This window comes from Musa acuminata, chromosome BXJ3-1 (genome assembly GCF_036884655.1).
Source record: "Musa acuminata AAA Group cultivar baxijiao chromosome BXJ3-1, Cavendish_Baxijiao_AAA, whole genome shotgun sequence".
Lineage (NCBI taxonomy): Eukaryota > Viridiplantae > Streptophyta > Magnoliopsida > Zingiberales > Musaceae > Musa > Musa acuminata.
In genome coordinates this window covers 14525130-14548684 of record NC_088349.1, presented here as the reverse complement: position 1 = coordinate 14548684, position 23555 = coordinate 14525130, and the positions used below count along the sequence as shown (strand labels likewise).

General features: G+C 36.0%; 2 protein-coding genes across 6 annotated transcripts; one reads left to right on the top strand and one right to left on the bottom strand.

Moving 5' to 3' along the window:
* Nucleotides 1–8121: 8121 nt before the first annotated feature.
* On the top strand, nucleotides 8122–10334 carry LOC103998199 (F-box/WD-40 repeat-containing protein At5g21040-like). Its single transcript, XM_009419607.3, has one exon. It carries the CDS (start codon nucleotides 8528–8530, stop codon nucleotides 10202–10204), a length of 1677 nt encoding a protein of 558 aa, XP_009417882.2. The 5' UTR covers nucleotides 8122–8527; the 3' UTR covers nucleotides 10205–10334.
* Nucleotides 10335–10825: 491 nt separating this feature from the next.
* On the bottom strand, nucleotides 10826–22699 carry LOC135628251 (uncharacterized). 5 transcript variants are annotated; one of them, XM_065134845.1, is made up of 10 exons: nucleotides 22385–22520; nucleotides 22182–22233; nucleotides 21699–21770; nucleotides 20438–20527; nucleotides 18722–18764; nucleotides 16924–17030; nucleotides 15586–15681; nucleotides 12556–12746; nucleotides 12093–12159; nucleotides 10826–11276 (listed from the first exon to the last, which is right to left on the bottom strand). In XM_065134845.1, the coding sequence occupies exons 2-10, from the start codon at nucleotides 22218–22220 to the stop codon at nucleotides 11169–11171; spliced, it is 813 nt and encodes a 270-aa protein (XP_064990917.1). In that variant the 5' UTR covers nucleotides 22221–22233; nucleotides 22385–22520; the 3' UTR covers nucleotides 10826–11168. The 5 variants fall into 5 exon arrangements, with proteins under 5 accessions (XP_064990917.1, XP_064990916.1, XP_064990915.1 ...); XM_065134844.1 differs by lacking the exon at nucleotides 22182–22233 and having other exon boundaries at nucleotides 21699–21767; nucleotides 22385–22699; XM_065134843.1 differs by lacking the exon at nucleotides 22182–22233 and having other exon boundaries at nucleotides 22385–22698.
* Nucleotides 22700–23555: the final 856 nt, after the last annotated feature.

Genomic DNA, 23555 nt, shown 5'->3' with positions numbered 1-23555 from the left:
TGAACTTCTGGCGAACTTCTCAGTAAGTTTTCCGGTGAGCTTCCGGCGAACTCTTCGATGAGTCTTTCGACGAACTCTCGATAAACTCTCGGTGACCTTCTGACAAACTCTAAGCGATCTTCTGACGAGCTCTCGGCTATCTTCCAATGTGCTTCTGGCGAACTTCCGGACACACTTCTAGTACATCATCCGAATATTTGACTCTGACCCTTCATCTACTTGATGCCCTTACTGCTATCATAGTTAATCCTGTATACTTATTTCAACACATAGATTAAGTCAAATAATTTATCAATTGATTACATTATCAAAATCTGAGATTCAACAAGAAGAATCAATGTTGGGCTAGAGTGGACCATGTTAGAAGATTGGACATCAAGCCAGAGGATCGGTCGACGTATCGACAGAAGGCTACATGCCATAAGTTCGGGCATCAAGCCTAGAAGAGCAGATATTATGCTAAAGAGATCGGAGTTCCAGAAGTCAACATGTCGATTAGGCAAAAAGCCGCAAAAGAGGATGATGCGCTGAAGAATTGGATGAAGCACGGTTGAACCAATGACATGTCGGACAACATGTGGTTAATGCTTTATAATAACTGTCTAGATTGAAGTAGTTTTAGTTCTAATTGAGTTGGTTTAGAATATAATTAGGCCAACTCAAATGGGAGCCAACTAAGCCCGAATTAAGACTGTTTCAGGCCAAGAGAAAGGCCCATTCAATGACCCAAAAGTTGGGTCAAGCAATGGCACCTCTAAAGGCTCAGTCTCCGAGACATAGTCTCCAAGACTATGTCGGACGGTAGTACCGCTAGACTAAGCGATGGTATCGCCTAATGTCAAGCAGTGGTACCGTCAATCTAGGCGATGGTATCACCTAGACACAATCTCCCAAGTGGTGGTACTGTTAGCTTGGGCAATGGTACCACCCAATGTCAATGCTATAGGCGGTGGTACGACCAGGACCCGGGATGTGACCTTTTTTTCTCTAATTTTGAAGTTATTTTGGGTGTATAAATACCCCAACTATTCTTGCATGGAGCTGCAAGAATTGAGCACAAAATTGAGTTGAAAAGGGGGAAAAGAATACTTGAAAAATATTGGAAAACTTTCTTAAGGTTTAGGATCACTTCTTCCTAAAATTTAAAAGTTCATCTAAAGGGAGAAGTGAGTGAAGTCTAAGAAAGAGAGGCCTATAAGGGTTGTCTTCTAAACTGATAAAAAGGAGAAAGAGTGTAAAAGGGTAGTTGATCTTCGCCCATTGAAGGAAGATCGTTAATAGATGCTGATAGCCTCGATAGAAGAGGAATCGAGAGTGGATGTAGGTTACGACGATCGAACCACTATAAAATTCTAATTTGCATTTACTTTAAGCTTTTCACTTTAATTGCAAAATTAATTCTTACTTTCACTACGCTTCCATATGTTTTCAAGTTAAGCATCTTTACGATATCGATTTTCATCGTACGAAGTTTTCTAAAATTGATTAAATTTATCATTTTTATCTACTGCATTAATTCCCCCTCCCCACCCACCCCCACCCCCCCCCCCCCCCCCCCGCCGTGTCGACTCGATCTTAACAGTTAGTATCAGAGCCATATTTTTTTCTCGTTTGGTTTAACAACTAAGACAAATGACTCTTTTCGGCTTTCAAGATGGTCACTCTATCATTCGTTCTCCTATATTCAATGGGACGGACTATACATATTGAAAAATTCGAATGAGAGTTTTTTTGCTTTCTTTATATTTTAATTTATAGAATATCGTTGAAAATATATTTCGAAAGTCTTCTCTTCCAATGAATGAATGGAATAATTTGGAGGAAAAGACATTCTCTTTTAATGCCAAAGCTATCAATGCTTAGTTTTGTGCTTTGGATAAAAATGAAGTCAATCGAGTTTTTATTTGTGAAACAACATATGATATTTAATACACTCTTGAAATTACACACGAAGACACTAATAGAGTTAAATATTCAAAAATTAATCTTTTGATGTATGATTTTGAATTATTTCGAGTGAGGCCAATCGAAACTATCATTGATATGTACATCCGTTTTACGGATGTCATCAATAGTTTAAAAGCTCTTAGTAAAAGTTTTTCGAACCTTGAACTTGTGAATAAAGTTTTATGTTTTCTTTCAAAAAATTGGGATCCTAAAGTAACGGCTATTCAAGAATCAAAGAAATTGAATCATTTTTCAATTGAAGAACTTATTGGGTCTTCGATGACCTATAAAATGACGTGGAAGGCACATGATGAACTTGATGAACATAAAAACAACCATCCAAAGAATATGAATGATTTGACACCTCGAACAATAGAATATCACTTTAGTAATAACTCAAGTGATGATGATGATGATCATGAACTTCTCACAATAAAACTTAAAAAAAATTTAAAACAAGAATCAAAGAATAAAAATGAACTTAAAACGAAGAAGCTGCCAAAGAAGAAGAAAGTATTCAAGGTGGTTTGGGATGAATCTAGCTCATCCGAAGACAAGAAGTAAATCAATAAAGACAATGTGGCGAACTTCGACGACTAGGTAACCAAAACCCCCTTAGTTTACTATAAAATTACTTGATGTATTTCATAAGTTATTTTTAAATTAGTATATAAAATATAAAAAAATAAATAACAAGGGATCATTCTTTTCTTTCTAGTGTTTTTGAAAAATTAAAAAAAATTGATGATGACAATTGCATTTTATGGCAAAGAAACAAAATGTTAGATTTAAATCTAATACTTGTACATCTAATGAGATTAATCCTATGTATGTTTTAAAAGTAATAATGTATATCTTGATTATATCTATATTGTTTTTCGATTTTAAATGATGATACATGGTTTTTTTATAGAAGACTACAGCATGAAATCAATCATAAAAATTGGAGCTAAAAAAACTTTAGCTACTTTTAATCTTATAGGAATCAATCTACGCTACTTTCAATCAATTTCCCGAATGAAAGAAAAGTGATTTTGATGATGATTTTGGATTTGACAATTTATTTTCATGCTTATCCAAACACTTGATTTATTCGTATTTATGCCATGAGATGTATTTTATATGAATCATTTCGTTCTCGTATGATTCTATCTTCTAAGAGGTGATTTATCCAAATGAATCTTGATTCTCGACATTAATGATTTAAGGTTTATTTTATGTGAATCAATATCTCTTATTTGATCTCCTAAGATTTCTTTTCTATTATTTAAAAAGAGATTTATCAAGATGAATCATTCTTTAATTGATCTTTCTTGATCTTTTATATTAATATATTTCATGTCAAGATTTGCTTAGAGCGTTGATGTAAGAAGGAAATGAATTGCACCATTATAAAATTCTCCTCTTTTTCTTTCTTGTTTACGATGAAAAAGGGGAGAAAGAAAATCGCTAGCATCTCAAGAGATTGATAAATCTATTTATGTCATTTTGAATCTCTTGAAAATGATTTTGATGATTTGATGATTTGAATTTGGATGAGTTTCATCTAATCATGATTTTTATCTATATTTCTCGATATTTATAACTTGAGATTTATTCTATATGAATCGAGATCTTTTATCCTCTATGTATCTTTTTGCTATCTACTATTCAAATGAATCATGATTTGTATCATTGCTATGTTTCTTCTTGTCATTTACTAGAGAGAAAAAATTTTCTAAATGAATCATGATTTTTTAAAATTATAATCTTATATGATTCATAATGAATTAAGAGATATTATACATAAATTGAGATCCTTTATGTGTTCTCTCATGACACCTTTTGCTATAGAAATGTCTTTATCTATATCATGATCTCGAATTCTCGATATTAAATACTTGAGATTTTTTTTTAATCAAGGTCTTTAATCTCCTAAGGTTTCTTTTTATTATTTACTAAAAAAAATTATCGATATGAATCATGGTTTCTCTTGCTTTCTCGGAATTATAACTTAGAGAATTTTTATTATGAGTCAAGATCATTTACTATGATTTTTGTTTTCGCTATTTGAGTCATCCATAAAGAACCATAATTTTTCTTTTCATTTTTCGATATTCACAATTTAAAATTTGGTTCATGACTCCCTTGTATTCATGTAGTATATATCTCATCACATAATTATTTTTTCTTGATATTCTTTATGTGATGATATGAAATTATGCATGAAATACTCATGATATTATATTGATGCATACAAATGAGAAGTTATAATCATGATATGATGTAATATTATTTGACATTTTGATACTATCTTGATTTGAAATATTTATGATTTGAAATGATGTATGCAATACTTATGATTTTTTGATGAAATGATATGAAAGTCATCGACTATCATTTTCTAAAATGATACTTTATTTCAATATGTCATATTGAAATAAAATTGATACTTTATCCTTGTCATGATTTGAAAATTGATGTAATGGGAAAAGAATTATAAAATTATATTCTTCCCTTCTTTTTGACAATGACAAAGGGGGAGATAAAATTGTTAGCTTGCATGTTCTAAAATATTATATAATTTACTAGCTTGCATATTCAAAAATGATATAAAACTTACTAAATTTGCTAGCTTGCACATTACAAAAGGAAGTAAAACTTGCTAGCTTGCACATAGCAAAGAAAAGCAAACTTGCTAGCTTGCTCGTTATAAGAAGATGTAAAAACATGCTATCTTGCCATCTTGCACTTCTCAAAAGAGAAGAAAGAACTTATTAGCTTGCATATTCTAAAGTTATGAAAAATTTACTAAATAGCTAAGCTTTCATATATCTAAAACTTGATAGTTGCTTTTTTTTTATGTCAACGGGGGAGAAGATATGATGATCTAATGACCATGCATGAAGTGATGTATTGAAATTTAGATTATGTATGATTTTATGATGACATGTTTCTTGGATTTATTCTATCAATATGACATATTAACAGGGGGAGTTTAGTTAAACTCTGTCAATTGATTGTCATCATCAAAAAGTGGGAGATTATTAAATCTCAGATTTTGATGATGAAATCAATTAATGTGTTTGTGATCTAATCTGCGTTTTGAGTGACATAGGACTAGCTTCGATCAAGAAAGATAATTAAAGCAAAAAGAATCAATGTTGGGCCGAAGTGGAATATGTTAGAAAATTGAACGTCAAGCCAGAGGATCGGTCGACATGTCAGTAGAAGGCTTCATGCCATGAGTTCGGGCATCGGGCCTAGAAGAGTAGACATTGCACCAAGGAGATCAGAGTTACAGAGGTTAACATATTGATTGGGCAAAAGGTCACAAAAGAGGATGAAGCGTCAAAGAATTGGACAAAGCGCTGATGAACAAATGACATGTCGGATAACATGTGGTTAATGCTTTGTAATAACTATCTAAATCAAAGTAATTTTATTTCTAATTGAGTTGGTTTAGAATATAATTAGGCCAACTCAATTAGGGGCTAATTGGGCTCGAATTGGGGCTGTTTTGGGCTAAGAGAAAGGCTCATTCAATGACTTAAAAATTAGGTCAAGCAGTGGCACCGTCAAAGGCTCAGTCTCCAAGACACAATCTCAAAGACTATGTCAAGCGGTAGTATCGCCAGACTAGGCAATGGTACTATCCAGTGTCAAGCGGTGATACCGCTAGTCTGGGCGATGGTACTGCCCAAACATAATCTCCCAAGATGTGATACCGTTAGACTAGGCAATGGTATCGCCCAGTATTAGTGCTGCAGGTAGTGGTACCATCCAGCACAGGTGATGGTACTGCCAGGACCCGAGAAACCCTAGATGAGATATTTTTTGCTCTAATTTTGAAGTTATTTTGGGTCTATAAATACCCCAGTTATTCTTGCATGAAGCTGTAAGAATTGAGTACAAAAATTAAGTTGAAAAAGGAAAAAAGAATACTTCAAAAAAATTAGAAATTTTTTTTATGATTTAGGATCACTTCTTCCTAGTATTTAGAAGTTCATCTAAAGGGAGAAGTGAAGTCTAAGAAAGAGAGGCTTATAAGGGTTGTCTCATAAACTTGTGAAAAGAAGAAAGAGCGTAAAAGGGTAGTTGATCTTTACTCATTGAAGGAAGATTGTTTGTGGATGTCGATGGCCTCGACGGAAGAGGAATCGGGAGTTGATATAGGTCATGACGACCGAACCACTATAAAAATATGGTTTGCATTTACTTTCAACTTTTCATTTTAATTGCAAACTAAATTCTTACTTTTATTACGCTTCTATACGTTTTCAAGTCAAGCATCTTTACGATATCGTTTTTCATCGTACGAAGTTTTTCGAAATCGATTAAATTTATTATTTTTATTTGCTACACTAATTCACTCTCTCTTGGTACTGACTCAACCCTAATAGAGTAATTATTACTATATCTCTTATAAGAGTCTTATAATAGTGGTGTTCTTAGGAATAAGTGGCTTAGTGGTAGACTTGATCTACTCTGGAATTAATAATTTCAGTTCTTGTGAAACAAATCCAAACCTTATAAGATCGGTTATGGAATCATCAATTTTTTTATTTTTTTATTTAAAATAACTTTAAAATAAAATTTATATTTCATATATATATATATATATATATATATATATATATATATATATATATATATATATATATATAGTTATATATTTAAAACACGAACCTTCAGTTTGAATCGGAATCGAAATCCTCGGTTTCGATTCTCAAAAATTAAAAATCATAATTGAACCATTCAAGCATCAAGGCGTAGTTGATTCTGAAAAATCAAAAGATTTATTTTGATTTAGAATCGATGAACCGTTAGATTAGTACGATCTCTGACATGTTCACTTCAATCGAACGTTCGATTCTTCTTACTTTAATCGAATTATCTTTTCATGATCGAAATTAGTCATGCGAGACACATATTAGATCATAACTTTATCAATTGATTTCATCGTCAAAATCTAAAATTCAATATTAATAAATATCTAAATAAATCATTATTGTTAGAAGTACTATGGGAATAGTATTGATAATTTTTAGACACAGAATGACTTGAAATAGTAATTTTTTCTCTTCTCATGATTTCTAACCCTACTCCACCCATACGCTGCAATGGAATTTTATTTTTTTTTATAAAAACTAAAATAAATAGATTAAAAAAAATAGACAATAGGCTATTGGACTTTTATATTTTTAAACACCAAGTTGATGCCATCAAAATCAAATATGCACTTTTCCGGCAACCTACTTGTCATTTTAGTTGCATACACAATAGTCTACTCAAAGCTGCAACCCGACACATTTGATGATGATGAGAAGATGAGACTAACTTAAAGTGTGGGAAGCAAAAGTATTCCACTTCTATCTACGATCACATCTCTTATCTCGTAATAATTTATTGCAGTATGTTTTCTATAAAAAAAGACCACCTATTCGAGTTGGTATTGAGTTATTGGCTGAGTGCCAAAAACTGTTCATAAACGTTATAAGAACTTCAATTTTATTTTATGAGTATATGATGATAAAAAGAAAATTGTGTTATATAGTGTCTGATGATTTATATATATATATATATATATATATATATATATATATATATATATATATATATATATATATATATATATATATTATATTTAGTTATGTTGACATGGCATGTCCAAATAAATACCGATTAGATTTCATATGTGGAGTATCGATTAATAAAAAATAATGATCGTATCACTTAATATTATAATGATTTAGTTAAGAATTCTATGGGAAACATATTCTTTTTATGATAAAAAAAAAGGTATTTTAATCTAAAAACCTTCATGAGAAATGACCTATCAAATTATAGGTATTCATGGATAAATTTCTCACGATTTTGGGTGATACAAAGCAAACATTACAATTTAATTGGGTTATGTCTCATTCTTTTTTATTGACAATCTTCAACAATAAATATATGATAAGATTGATCATTAAAATTAGTGAGAATTTAAACTAAATAAAGCTCAATTATGAACCGGGCCGAAATGCAGACCGATCCGGTTCATGACGCGATCCAGCCGCAGACGACGTGACGAGAAACCGACGGCTGAGATTTCATTTTACCCTAAAGAGTAGTTGTCGGTTCGAAGTCGGTGGCGGCGGCCGAGACTTTACGCATCGGAAGCGTTCACCACAGTAAATACGGTTCCGCCTTTGACCCCGCGGGGTCGAATCCGACCGACAAGTTCCCCTAGGGTTCTTTCCCGAGTTGGGATCGTGGCTTCGGATTTCGAGGTACCTTCCTCTCATCACCCCACGTTCCAGTTACCTGCTTGTCTGGCGCTTTCCATCGCCGTGGAACTCAGGTAGGGTTAGTTCGGAGCTTGGATCAGGGAGTAGGAGCTTCATTCTGGTTTTAGGTTGTTTCTGTTTCGATTAGGTTCACATTCGTCCTCGAGAAGGGACCTGCCGTATCCGTCTTCGTCTTCCTTCCTTTGGTAATTTAGGTTTTGGCTGATCAATACTCGATAAAAATGGCATCTTTGGGGATTCTACATTGGTTGTGGGCCGTAAGGGAGTCTGTTTAAGGGGAATTTAGTTCCAAGCTCGACTCTTTTATGGCCTTGGAATGGCGAGCGAGAGAGGAATCTTCGCCAAAGAAGCTCGTCGCTAGTCCTTGGGACGACGAAGCCCCTTTGGCTGGCGTCACGTCCCAGGCGTCTTGTGCTGCTTCAAGACCAAAGTGTAGTAAGAAATCCAGCTCGTTGGTTACACCGAAGAAAGGTGACTCCAAGTTTGGAAGCGCAACAGCTGATAATTCGACTCCTAATGGCCAACTCCGATCCTTTACCGACCTTCCTGCGACCTTGCTCTCTGAGATTCTTCAGCGTCTCGATGCCGATGAGCTCGGCCTTGTGTCCTGCGTCTCTCCTCTGCTCAATAGCATTGCGTCTGACCATTGTGGGTGGAAGGGTTTCTATTGCGAGAGGTGGGGCTCCCCGCCGGGGGTGGACGTTCCTGCTGGACCTGGCTTTCGGGACCAGAGGTTCTGGAAGGAGTTGTTCGTGGAAAGGGAGTTCAGAAGCAAATCGTTCATGGGGAGGTTCAGCATAGATGTCCTCCATGGCCACACTGAAGCTGTTCGAGCCGTATTTCTTCTGCAGACAGCTAAACTTATCTTCACCGGAGGGTATGACTCTGTCATCCGTATGTGGGACATGGAAGAAGGCTTGTCGGTCGCAGTGTCTCGCCCTCTTGGCTGCACGATTCGAGCTATCGCAGCTGATTCGGAGCTGTTGGTAGCCGGGGGAACGGATGCATTTCTGCAGTGCTGGAGAGCAATCAAAGGGCATCCGCACCTGTTTGACATCGCCGGTTTTTCCGTGAACCAGAACCCCAGCTTCCGCCTTTGGGGCCATGAAGGTCCAGTGACTTGCCTCGCATTGGATTCGATCAGAATTTATAGTGGTTCATGGGACATGAGTGTTCGTGTATGGGACCGAGCTCATTGTAAGTGCTTGAAGATATTGAGGCATGAAGATTGGGTGTGGTCTCTTTCTCCTCGACATGGCACCGTCGCTAGCACGGCTGGTAGAGATGCTTATGTTTGGGACACTGATAGTGGATGCCTGAGGACTGTTATCCATAATTCCCATGTGGGCAATGCATACTCTTTGACTCGCAGCCGTTTGGGAGATCTTCTATTTACTGGAGGAGAAGATGGTGCAATTCACATGTTCGAGATTGGTCGCAACTGTAATGTTGAAGATGTCAAACCATCTGCAACTTGGGTTCCTCATACGGGTGCTGTTCATTCACTTTCTTTTGAGTTTCCATGGGTTGTGTCATCTTCAAGCGATGGTAGGGTTGCTCTGATTGATGTGAGGAAGCTGTTAAAGTCTGGTCGATCTCAGTCTCCAAGGCAGCATTCTAAGACCAGGTTCTCTGCTTCAGATGCAGTGGAAGCACCTCGAAGGATGCTACATGGCTTCGGTTGCAATCTTTTCTCTGTGGACATTGGCGCAGATAGGATCGTATGTGGTGGTGAGGAAGGCATTGTGAGGATCTGGAATTTCTCGCAGGCACTGGAGATTGCAAAGAGGGTCGAAGCCCTTAGAAGCGTGAGGCTGGAGAACCGGCTGAGGCAGCGCAAGGCTCACATTAAGATGGGTGGTAATGGTGCACGGTCCGATCAATGCTCTGTTGCAGCAAAAAGGAATCAGCTGAATGGAGAGCACACTGGCATTTGGCACGGTAAGCGTAACATGAGCTCATGCGGAAAGCTCAAGGCCTAGCGACAGGAAGTTCCTCCCTTGTAACTTGTCGAGCACATAATTTTGGAAGTTGTTTTAAACAATATGGTTAATCTTAATTTTAGCTGAGTACATAATGTATGTCATTTCAATTTGCATTCTTCATCATTCATTCGGGATATGCTCTATCATTTTCTCATGGAAGTTTGTCGTACTCATATCGAGTTCTTATACTTATACTTGCACATAACTTCTGTTTTATTATTTTCCTTTTTCGTCGACCTTATGACAATTAGTTCTGGCCTCTTCTTTTCATGCTTCCTATGTCTAATTTCTCATACTTTTTAAAGTTATCTTTGCTCCTGAATTCGATCACGAAGAGTGACTCTGTCGAGATGGGTTTGAAATTGATTTTAGAGATGACACTTGAGATGGTGAACTCTGGGGGACTAGTGCACATTGAGTGGTTGGGTCACACTTTAATCCCCTGTTATGGTTTGTTTACATGCAATTAGCATTATCTCATGCATGTGACTGTTTGGCATCTGTAACTAATTACAGAACATAATTTGTAATTAGTTCCTCATGATGACTACTAATCCAATTACAATTTTCCATCACAAAAGTCAAAAGAGGCCTTTCATGAGGACCTCAACAGCAAACTGAACAAAAGAATCAAATTTCACTATTTGATCTCAATATTTGTGGATACAACTTCTCATTTCGTAAACCAATATGACACCAAGTAGGTTTATGTATAAAGTTAGGAACATTGGATGAGGAAAACAGCCAATATGACACTGCTAGCAGATAGCTTGCGCACTGCATTACACTGCCATTAGGTGATGGGAGGGAAAACAACATGACAGTTCCTCTTTGTTATTTCTAATCATGGTGTTTTTCACAAAATAGAACAGGTCTTTTTCCACCTCAAACAACAGGTGATAAAGTGACCAAAATGAACTGAGATAAAGACTGATACATTACTTGATGAGCACAAGAATCCCTAACTTCCGATAATATGATCGAGTCCACCCTGAAGATTGGCTACCCGATTTATGCCACCAACATTGTGTAGTAGCTGCTGCAGCCAGTGCCGAGTTGTAGGATCATCCTGCAGAAAAATTCAAACCAGGCAATGTTGCTTTGATACTACTTTCATTTGGGTTGAAATGCAAATTGATGGAAAATTTTAAAAACCAACATGATGTGTTTTAGGAATGAGAAAGTGTGGTGCTGTAGACTGTAGAGTAGGAACCATATAATTAGAGAGCTAACCAGATAAGAAAAAGAATCAAATATACAAAGCTCATATGCAACAAACATAGTCTGCATTACAGGTTCTATATTTTGAGTAAAAGGTAAAACTTGATCACATCAAGGTTTGCATTTCGTGTAATGGACACTCGTTATGGGGGTATACCGAGTTTCAAAGAAAATCTAAAAAAATGAATGAAAAGCACAAAAAAAGGAAATTGACTTGATATAAGCACTAAACCAGGTGGTACAGATCCTGTGACGAGCCTACCGAGCAATACAGGCCCTGTATCAGGCACACCATCTAGTTTACCATGGTCCTCGAGAAGCTCATCGGATTGGTAAATATTGCACATACCATACCATGTTAGACAATATTGCAAACGTTATAGTGAGGTTGAAAATGTTCAGATGAACTAGGAGAAGTTGAAAATGTTCAGATGAACTAGAAATATACAAATTAATACTAGGAGAAGTTGCAATTCAATGGCATACAGTAAAAATATGATTGAAGAAATTTTCATATACACAAAAAGCTACAATGGCCAAACAACTCCAATTTTCATATACACAAAAAACTACAATGGGCAAACAACTCCAATTTTCATATACACAGAGCTAGGATGGCCAAACAAGTCAGTGTAACTATGTAACATGGCAGCACCAAACTTACAATATAATTGTTAAAAGATCCGTCTTTTAGCATATTGGGAAGACAGTTGTTCAAACTTCCACATGCCCTGCAATTGTGCAAGAATATAATTAGAATGGTTTCTGGGAGGTGTCTATAAAATCATGAAGACCTTCAGTGGTCTTCAGATGCCGCAGAATATTAATGCAAGGCCAGCATGGCTTCAGCAAAACTGAGGTTTTTCTCAAGCATTCCATCAGAATGAATTTGTTAATTCACAGGTCTTATTTTGTATTAGACTCATGAAAGTTATATATCCTGTGTTTTATTTTAGACAAAATATAGGATGGATATGGAACTCTGGATCTGCATTAGCACATCTCTACTACGAGATGCTCCAGACCCTTATTTAAAAAGATGTTAGCATTTATATGTCGAGATATCAAATTTGGACATCGAAACCCCCTTTTCCTACAAAATAAATATAAGTCTATGAAATGCATACCTTGGGTGCTCCGAAAGCCTTAAGTAACAACGAATTATATGCTTCAGGAGTCTCGCAGATGGCTGTTCAGCAAGTGATGTGACCATGGATCCAAGCACTTGACCTACAGCATAAAAACGTTCTGCGGTAGCACAAATGTACCGAAGCCCAACATCATCCAACAATATCTTTTGAACAATAAAGGTCGCAACCTACAAAGATCAAGCTGATAAACTTGCATGAAAAATTGAATAATTATTTCACTTATAAGAACATATTACAAGTTGCCAACTGCTTATTGAGAATCTTGCAACTAAAACTGAAAAATATAAATAATATCAAGCAAAAACCATTAGCAAAAACCATTAGGTAAACATGTCCCTGGACAAAGCCATATATGTACTACAGAAACCAGCTGATCAGATTACCAAGCACATGCCTGACTACACCTTTCCATGCTAGTATGGTGTCAACATTTTGTTAATGATGATTTTATATTATGACCCTGATAATTTAAGACATGTCGGATAGATGTAATAAATATGCTGTACTCCATATATTTCAACTGCCAATAACGTGTATACTCTAAACTATTTGGCTTATCAGTTCATTTTTTCCATCTTTGCCAAGATCGTTTAGGTGGCCTCCCTTATCGCTCAGTAGGTGATATGCCTGGTGAAATTAGTGATCTAACACCTGAAATCTACTCCTACCCTTAAAAAGGAAAAAGGAGTTTTTATTGTTTTTGCAAAGGCAGGATTCAAACCCAATACCTTCCGATAAACTATCAAAAAAAGAAAGTAACAACTATTTTTGCTAGGGACTTGCTACACTCTTTAAAAAATCCACAAGATCTAGGTTTCAATAAAACCAAGCCATTTTAAAACATGAAAGAAAAATTATTTGTTCTTATTTTCTTTGAAATGAACATCCTCTTCCAACACGTAGAAAAAATATAAATCAATCAATCAAATTATGATGAGCTTCATAATTATAAGAAAATAATTGACGCTCAAGCTCCTATAAGCATTGTACCTTTCCTACATAATTTAATTCTTTACTTTTATTTGTGGATACATGTAACACCCAAATTTAGTCCAGCATCAAAAGTGGGCTAAGACTTAGAATGTGTATAAGGGTGGGTAAACTATTGTTAACTTTAATAAGCATTTTGATCGGTGGTTTGATCTTAATGAAGCTAAGAGGTCAATTATTCCATCGGGTTGGATTATGATAATTGGTATCAAATCTGACTTAGTATGGAGGCATGGTGAGGGACTCGAGTAGGAAACGACTATCCATGGGCAAAGTCAAAGGGTACATCATGATGTGGAGCCATCATTGGGTTACGTCTCACGTGCACTATACTAGGGTTAGATTTTGCGTTATGTTGGGCCTTGGCGAGAACGTCAAGCACGTAAGTTGGAGATTGTAACACCCTAGTTTATTCCCACATCAGAAGTATGTTAAGATTTAAAAAAATGTTAAAGGGTTTGATGGGTTTACTATTGTTAACTTTAGCTTAAGTATTTTGATCAATGGTTTGACCTCAACCTAATTAACATGCCAATTATTTCATCAAGTCGGATCATGACAATACAGGATTACATACATGAATCTAGCTTAGGTTTATAAAAGAATGAAAACATTTGGAAAAGGGAGTGAAAAAGCAAATGCAGACGATAAATAGGATAGGATCAACTATGATAAAAAATAAAGCATCCTAGTCAAATTGCACATGTTGTTAAGATAACAAAATGTATTCTATCACAAATCATTCTCACAAATGGAAAACGTACAACATCAAAGAATCCATAAGAGAGAATTTGTAATATGTCACTTTCTTACTATGGTTCATATTATGGGATACATACTTGTTTATATATAATTTACTTGGGCATAATCAAGGAATTCAATTTCAGGTAACAAATCCATAGAGGACCATGCTATTACGAGTCCAATCCATGCTGGTATATTGACACATGATATATTCTAGTTTGGGGGGAAGGGAGGGAAGATGGAGGAAGGAAGAAGGGACGAGTAAGAGAAGCGAAGCGCAGAAGGAGATAAAGATGTACTGGTCCAGTGGACAACACGACAAGCGACTACGAGTGGTGAGGGCTAAGCGCTTGGTATGACAACTGACTCCCGAAGAGTCACACTGATCCCTTAGTATGACAAGTGACTCCCAAAAACTCACACATCAACGTGTAAGAATAGGCAGGAAACATATATGCAAGATACAAATGGGGGCCAGACTACTCAACAAGAGGCAGTTTGCATCTCGGTTCATGCCCAAACCGACGTTTGTAGATACTGATCAGTATGAAATGATTTCAAGTAGTTCTTCATTTCATGGTCACAATACAATATAGGCCGGCATAATTAAAAAAATCTTAAGACATTTCATTAATTGTAAATAATCCACTATTATCTAGATGATTGTTTGAATTAGTGTGACAATATTTATGTCACATCATCTTGAAACTACATAATTTTATTTTTCTATCCAAACATCAACTTTATAAAGTTTATATTAGATATTGGTATCAAGGTTTATCATCTCGTACCGACTAGGCACATCGGTCCTTGGTCGGACCGGTGTGTAACGATCAGTACCGATACATGGTACATGTAAAGAAGATTAAAAAAGGAAGGAAAAGGAGAAAGGAGGAAGAGGAAGGAAAAAGAGAAAGCAATGGAGGAAAAGGAGAAGCAAGAAGAGGAGGAGAAGAAGAGAATGTCACACAACAGGCAATCAACTGCGAAGAGCAACAATAGGCTCTGTGCATACAGCAAAGAGGGCTCACGTCAACAGGGCTCATGTCAAAATGGGGTGGTCCGCATACCAATTCACACTCGAACCAGTACATACTGCTTGTTTAGTACCGGTCTAGGTGAGATGGCAGTCTATGATCTGTATACACAATATGGTAACAAAAACTCATAGAGCAGATTTGATTTGTAGATTAATGAGCTAAACATAATCTCAAATTAATGATGACAATTTAACTGTTTCTACAAAGAATAACTAGTAACTCCAAAACATACCGTCTTTGAAAGTTCACTACCCATCTCCATCGTGCGCAGGCACAAAGGAATTATTTCTGTTTGAAGAAGAAAACTAATTACCTCCGTGTCATCAACCTGAAAAGGAATAAGATGGCTAACACATTGCAGTCATCGGAAGGATGGGGAAATTATCAGCTAGACAACAGATAATTCCGTAAATAACCAAAATATCAATTCACATTCAAGTGATCTGCACTAGATAAGTTGTAGGCTTGCTTCAACATATGTTACAACTCTTAAATACATGAGCTCCTTAATGCAATCTTAACCATCAACATAATGCAAGGAAATATGCAGCCTTTAGATAGTGGCAGAGGGGTTTCGGTGTGTGGTCAGCATGACACACACCAGAGTGTCTCCTGTGCTGACCTCAAAAGACCAAAAATTGGCCTAGTCATGGTATAAAATAATTATCACTGACAAAGCACAGCTCAGCACAGAACTTCAACTGTGTGCTCTTTAATTCAATCCTTGAAAGTATAGAGAAAACAAAATATGCATATAGGTTTATTTACCACAAAGAAAAAACATAAAATTTCACGAAAGGTTAAATATGCAAGTAAATAATTAACAAAACTAGAAATAGCAATTGAGTAATTTACGAAGAGAACAAAAAAACTGAGGCTCCAAATGGAGCAGGATAGAGGCCATGAATAAGCTTGGCTTGTTACTGAACTTCCAAACATGTTCCATGAACCAAACACACATCACCTCAATTTAAGGAAAAAAATGCAGACATAAAAAAATTGTAACCACCATTTTCACTTCCGACTTTGAATATTTCAGCATTCTCTATTACTACCAATATATCAAAGGTTCGGTCAAAAACCAATGATAGGACACCAAAAGAATTTGTTTTGTGATCTAAAAGAGATTGTTGGTTTTCGGTATAAGGATAAGCTATCAAAATCAACTATCAATGCCAAGATTAGCTTAAATTCATCTTTTAATATTAATATGCTTCCACTATTTGTCTCATGCAAATATTGTGACAGTCATATCATGGAAGAACAGAAAATATATGGTGAATAATTTAGCAATTATTTAAAGGAATGACCAATATACTAAGAAAAACTGACAATTACAATATAAACTCAAACTGTAAGGTTCAGATCCAGGTTTAGCAGCCTTTTTTCCTTAAAAGCATAAATGAGTTTGATTAGAAAAGGTAAACAAGTTAGTAGTACTAGTCCAATACCTACATAGGTGACAATTTTATTTCTACTTTAACATATGATTTCAAACTACTATTAGATAAATGAATAAAACAAAAAACTGTATTTGTAGATGTCGGAAAGAAACAAAAAAAGAAAGTACCTTTACAAGGGCGCCAATAACCCCCAGGCTGGTCAATCTTAAATACTCAAATGGCTTTGTCTTACTAGTGGTATTCAAAAAGGGATACAAATACAAAGGGATGTGTGCTGCAAAAAGAGGGTAAAACCATAAGAGTCATAAAGCCAACACATAACTAGGGTGTAAACCATGATATGCAACCATGCAAAAAATTTGGAAAGGAAGTGCTAGAGCTGGTATTATAAAGTTCTATACCATTCTTTCGCCAAGATTTTGATGAAAAAATTTACAAACATTACTCTAAAATTTGAGTTCCTATAAATAGTCAATTTTTGACTTTTGACACATCTCAATGATGGTAAAAGATCTACGTAGCCGACCCTACAAATAGTCCATTTTTATCTTTTGTCAAAGTAGCTTGATCAAGACTTGTTATGACTTGCCACCTTATATATAACTCCATCATCCTCAACTATACAACAGCCAACTAACAATTAGTGGACATGGTGATTCTAATGACTTAAACATCCTAAAATCCAATGAATGATATATTAACTTGTATGGTAATCTGGCAAAGTACACAGTCCTCTACCTCCTATTGGAGTGTCCTCTATGACTATTACAACAGAAAACAAAATCACCTGTTTCTTTCCCAGTCAATTCACACTAAACAATGAGCTCCTTTATTGTTCAATCTCACTGCAACACTTACAAGCAATTAATGAAAAACATAACACTACTTGACCTTTAATTGCTTTCATAAATTCCACCTGAACATTCATGGAAATAAAGAAAAGAATCGAAGTTGAGATGAAAATTATTGCACAGTTTCAAATATTTCCCACCACAATCTTTATGAGTGATATAATTTCTTTTTACCTTTCTTTGTTGGCCCAAAAAGGGAGGATTTTACATATTTCAAAGAGAAGATGTCAATTTGCACCCTGTATTTTTTAAATGATGATCCAGTTTCTCTTATAAATTCCCTACATTTTTTCGAAGTAGTTACGTATCATTCCATTGTATACTTCCTCTCAACATTAGCAATTTCGGGTACTAGTATTGGTCGGAGCTCAGACTGGCACCAAATCAATCCTCCATTGGTATTGCCAGTATAATTATGAAGTAGAAACCTTGACTGAAAACTTAAAAATATGTAATAGTGAATCGTAAGTTAATAGTGCCACTAGGACACTAGTAGCATCCAGAACCTATCGATTTTGTACATGCTATACCACATAAAAGGATAACCTGTTTGGAGTGCACATATTATGCACAATAATTGGATAATAAAGAACTAGCAAAAACCTTAAATGCATACAACCATTACTGCAGCAATATGTAACTTTTTTTTAAAAAAATGACTTAAATTAACTGCAAAATAGTGTTTAGTGTTTACAAAAGGGGGAATGGAATGCAGGTCATTAAGGGTCTGGCCAATCCAAGTCAAAGATAACCTGTTAGATTTGGCATAAAAGGCTAATTAGTGAGCCAGATGTTGGAGCTTCTAGGAATCTAAGACCAGCTAACGACATTCATATTAGCTGAAAAAAACAATACATCTGACAAAATGTTTTGGATGGACCAAGGGCATTCCATCTCTTTGTTCAAAATGTTTACGATCTGGAGAGTCTGTTTTGACCCAGATATTAGAGAATCCATTACTTTGAGCTACTCGTAACCCTTCTTGAACAGCCCACAGCTCTGCTGCATGTACTTGAGTGCCACAAAGAGAGGTATTTTCTAGATGAAGACGGCAATGAATGCTCGAATGAACTAATAATCAACCCTTAAAGAAATAAACATGAAAGATAATTACCATTTAGGAAAAGAATTCGTGTATCAGGATGTGATGCTACACACTGCAGAAAGAGAAACCCCATGGCATTAAAATATTGAAACAAAGCAAGCCAAATTAAAATGACATCCATATAAGTGTCTGCAGAACCTTGAGGAACAACTTGAAATAGATAAAATTGTATGAGTCACCCTTTATTTACAATAGCCAAAATGAGTTTATTGAAACGATAAAAAAAATAGCATTTATTGGAAACTGCAGACTTGTTGATATCAACTGTCACTTTAAGAATCATGGTATCTACCAAACACTGTAAATTTATACACAAGTACTAATAAACCATCAAACCAACTCAATGGAATCATAATTCAAGTTTTCAACATATGAAAATTAGGATCTCCATGACCAACATACAAACTCCACTCAAAAGCAACATATTCCATCCTGCAGAGATGAACTAGAAGTTGATCAATTTTGCATTCCGTTAGTTCAATGTATATAAGAACAAAAAAGGGAGACTTCCTTCCTGATTTACAAGACAGCCACTAGAATAGACCTTTAGCACAATATGGTATCTGTAGAAAAACTCGGTTTATAAGACATGAAGTTGCCATGTTCTTGACTAAAGATAGCTTGCTCATTAATGCTACTTCAAAATGTTTAACTAAGATGACTATAGATAAGAAATTTTTCTAATTATTTTACTATGAGTATGGGTTTTCTAGCTTGAAGAGGATTTGGATAATTTTCCATCAACTTGAACAGTAGAACCAGTAAAAAAGAAGAAGAGGTCCTGACGACTACCATGTCTTCAACCAATCAGGTTAGAGCCAATACTAACAAAAATGATAGTAATCTTGAGATTCATCTTGGGTATTGAAACTGGAAGAAAATAAAACCAACTTTGGCAAAGTTCTTTTTTTGTGCAAGACACCTGATCTTACATCTTATAACTGTATACCCATTTGTCTATCCATTATGATCCAGTCAGACCATGTACATTGCAACATAGACAGACCTGAACCTATCCAAACAATAGAGTAGCTTTTAGCTTCAACTCATAAGTAACTATCCTGGTCCACATCACTAGTTGATATCTCACCAAAATCTTACAGATTCAGATAATTGGTTGAAATCTAACTGGACTATTAAAGTTTCAAGTAAGATATGAGAGGATCTATACCTAGAATCTCACTTTTAAGTCTCAATTCATTTGTTCAAAGTTTCCAATTCCCACATACTTCAACTAAATTACACAATCACTAACAGTCATGTCTAATTTATTACTTTCAGGTTGTCATTGCAAATCGAAGGATCATTTAGTTCTAAGAGATCAACAATGTCAATAACTATCTTTTTTTTCCTTTTCAACTCCATAATGATCTTTCCTTCAAGTTAACTTGGAAATGAAAGTTTAAACCAAAAGAAAAAGAAGAGGATTCTCATCACTAAGTAGCTGTAGCTCAGAAGTACAGTGTCAAAATGAGAAGACAAAACAGATGATGATGATTCATAATGAGTAAAATGTCAATTTTCACAGACCAAAAGTAGGACAATGACCAGTTGAATTTGCACTTGACAAACAAACATGAATAAAATGCAAGAATATAGAAGACTGGTCATCAACTTCTTAATTATTAAGAGACAAGGTAAATAACTAAAGACTAAAACCTTATAAAACAGTGAAAAGGTACTACAAGAAATAAAAAAAAAGGTTCCAGTGAACTGAAGAATTACCTGAAGAAGGGCAAGAGCATTGCAGACTCTATTTGATGCACCTGGTGATAAAGTTGGAGGTGAAAGAAAAGGGTATATAGAAACTATCTCCTGCAAATATCAAATCATGAGCAGAAGTCAGAAACCTGTATATATTAACAACGTGGCTCTTTTCCAACTAGCTAGCTGCATATCTTTAGTAGCTAGTTCACCAATCACAACTTGTTGAAATAGCCAGGTACTATAATCATGGATCACCATGCTAGACATATTGGCCCATCCTGCTTGGCAATTGTGCCACCACCACACCAGCAGTAATACACAGGCATCAACAATATATTGACTGTATGGTGTACTAATTTCTTTCCTCTTTTTATCCTTTTCTTTTTGTGTGTATGCAACCATTGAGGGTTGTGCCTATCATGTGTTGTCTTCTAGCAACCCCTGAGTTGTACCTAATGTGCTTTCTAGTTTGTTTCTTCATCTTCTTTAATTCCTGTTGTACTTTTCCTTGTCATTTTGTACCGGTGGAATGTTTGTGTCAGAGAACGTCACATATCAACAACACATACTTTGCAGGATGCCAACCTAGCAAGTAAATTTAATCCACAACACTCCCAACTTGTAAAAGAAATGCATATTGCAGGAAGCAAAATCTAGATAAGGGACAGTAGTATCATCCAAAGCAACTTTTCCAATAGAATATACATACAAAATACCAATATTATGAAATACAGTATGCATCTAAATAACTACATAGCTTAGACAGTGCTTATCAACAAAAGTATATTGCATTATAGTAATCAGGAAGAGACCTTCTCTGTAACCAACAAAACAACCATTACACAGTCTATATACATCCAACACAAATAAATTGTCATCAATAGTTCAATCATTGATTGTAGAATCTTGACATTGAGATAGTGATCTCCAGTCTAGTGCAACTCTTCTTCACCACAAGTTGATCCTGAATCTGCATATTTCTCAACTGGGAATTGGACAGTTTAAAGTGGGTGAGGGGAAGAGGATGTTGACGTGGTTGATAATTATTCCACTCTGACATATCAGAAGAATCAAACACAGGTTTCAAAGCAAATGTCTACGAAAAGATCAAATGGCTTCCAGAAGCTCGTTTATGTTTTTCCTTTTCAGAAACCATTTTCATTCGGTAAACTCTTTTTGCTTCATTCACATTGATCTTGTTGTCTGCACCAAGTTTCACATATTTCTAACTAATGCATGTCAAGACTATTAAGAAAACTATATCAGCATAAAGACTAACTTGGAGGAGTGCTGCAATTGTCCCATATGCGTTCCATAACAAAGGAGCCAAATCTTGAAATATCTCTCTCTTCTGCAATGAAAATTTAGGTATTAAGTTTTTTATAATTTTCACAATAGACAAATAATAAAAAAGAACTAGGCCGGCAGCAACAAATTTATAGATGACGAATTATTCTATGACTATTAATTATTCTAACCATCCAACCTTCATGCAACTAGCTGAATGGCCCTTGGGATTCCTGGAACATCAAACAAAACTACCCAATTCCCATCTTTGTTCAGGTCACCACCACTTCAAGATCAATCATCAAAAGAAGAAAAAAAAAAGAAAATAAGGAAAAAGAATAGAATAGTTCCTTTCCAGATCAAAAGATCCCATTGCAGTGCTCATAGGGAACTTTACCATCCACCAAAGCATACTAGTCAATTTCAAGATAGAAGCTTCAGCTAATTACAGGAACTAATCGATTAAAAATTCAACCTTTCTACCGTAGCACAAGAATATCCATCGCCACAACATCAGAGAGGGTTTCCTGTCCGAAAGAATTAATGTATTACGCATCTATACCCCAACCATTACATTATCGACTAACAATCCACAGTAATTAAAATTTCCAAGACTCTCCCTGGAACATCAAGATCAAAAAAAGCAATTCGAAAGAACAGAACCCGAGAGCGTGATACCTTGGAAAGCTCCCCCAGCGCGTTCTCCCGGAGATCCGGTTCACAGAGATCCAGCACGAGCTGCTCCGCGGACGCGATCTTGCGGTCCCTCACGGGCTGCCCGCCCCCGGCGGCGGACGACAGGGGCGGAGGGGCGGGGCCTCCGCCGAAGGCAGGGGCGAGGCAGTGCGGCTGCGGGAGGTTAGACATCGTCGGTGGCGGCGTAGCGACGAGATCGGCGACGCGAGAACGCAGCACAAGACCGTGATGGGAAGAGGAATCGATCGGCTTCTCTCGCTCGCCTCTAATTTGAATCGTGTGGGATTTCCACAGAGGAGAAGAAACGGTGCAACTTATGAAACGAACCCATTGTGTTCTCCTACCTGTTCCTTCTCACCCTGTGACGTACCCGCGCGATTATTCCAGATTACAGGAGGGACCCGCATAAGACGATGCCGCGTGCCTCCTAGAGCATGGGAGAGGGTAACGTTTAGGTGTGACCTCCCAGCCACGGAAAGAGTGGGCGAGGTGGTCTTCCGATGGAATGTTGATGCGTGGGAGTATTTTAGGCATTAGAGATACGGCAAAGAAAGCGGCTTTATGCTTCTGGATTAGGGTTTTCGCATGTCTATACATTCAAAGATACCGTAAGATTTGATATTATTATACTCATATCGAATATTATAAATTTGATTAATATGTGAGATTATCAATTTTAGTCATCATTCCCATATGCCAAAATTAATCCGACGTAACCCTATTTTAAAGTATCAGGTTTGGAAGAACAAAATATTAAGTTGAGATATATATATCTATCGATCCTCCGACAATTAAGTTAATTTTAAATTATTGATTACGAGTGAAAAAAATACTAGTTTAAGAACTTAAGTTTAATTCAGTTTAGTGATTTCACAACGAGAAAGTATCTCTTCATTAGAACAAGAATTCTCCTGGTTAAAAAGGAATTACAAGAGAGATATTCTTCCCATTAGAACAGGTTTTGTAGCACCGTAGTTTAATTTCTCATCTAATGGATTGAATTGGGTTAATAAAAGCTTGGCAATCATGCTTCTAGACTTAAATATTCCAATGATGCTGAATATTACCACTCTACAAGAATAGGAGTTGAATTCAGTCTTTTGTGAGCTATGAGAATAGGAGTTGAATATTACTACTCTATTCAAATACTAAC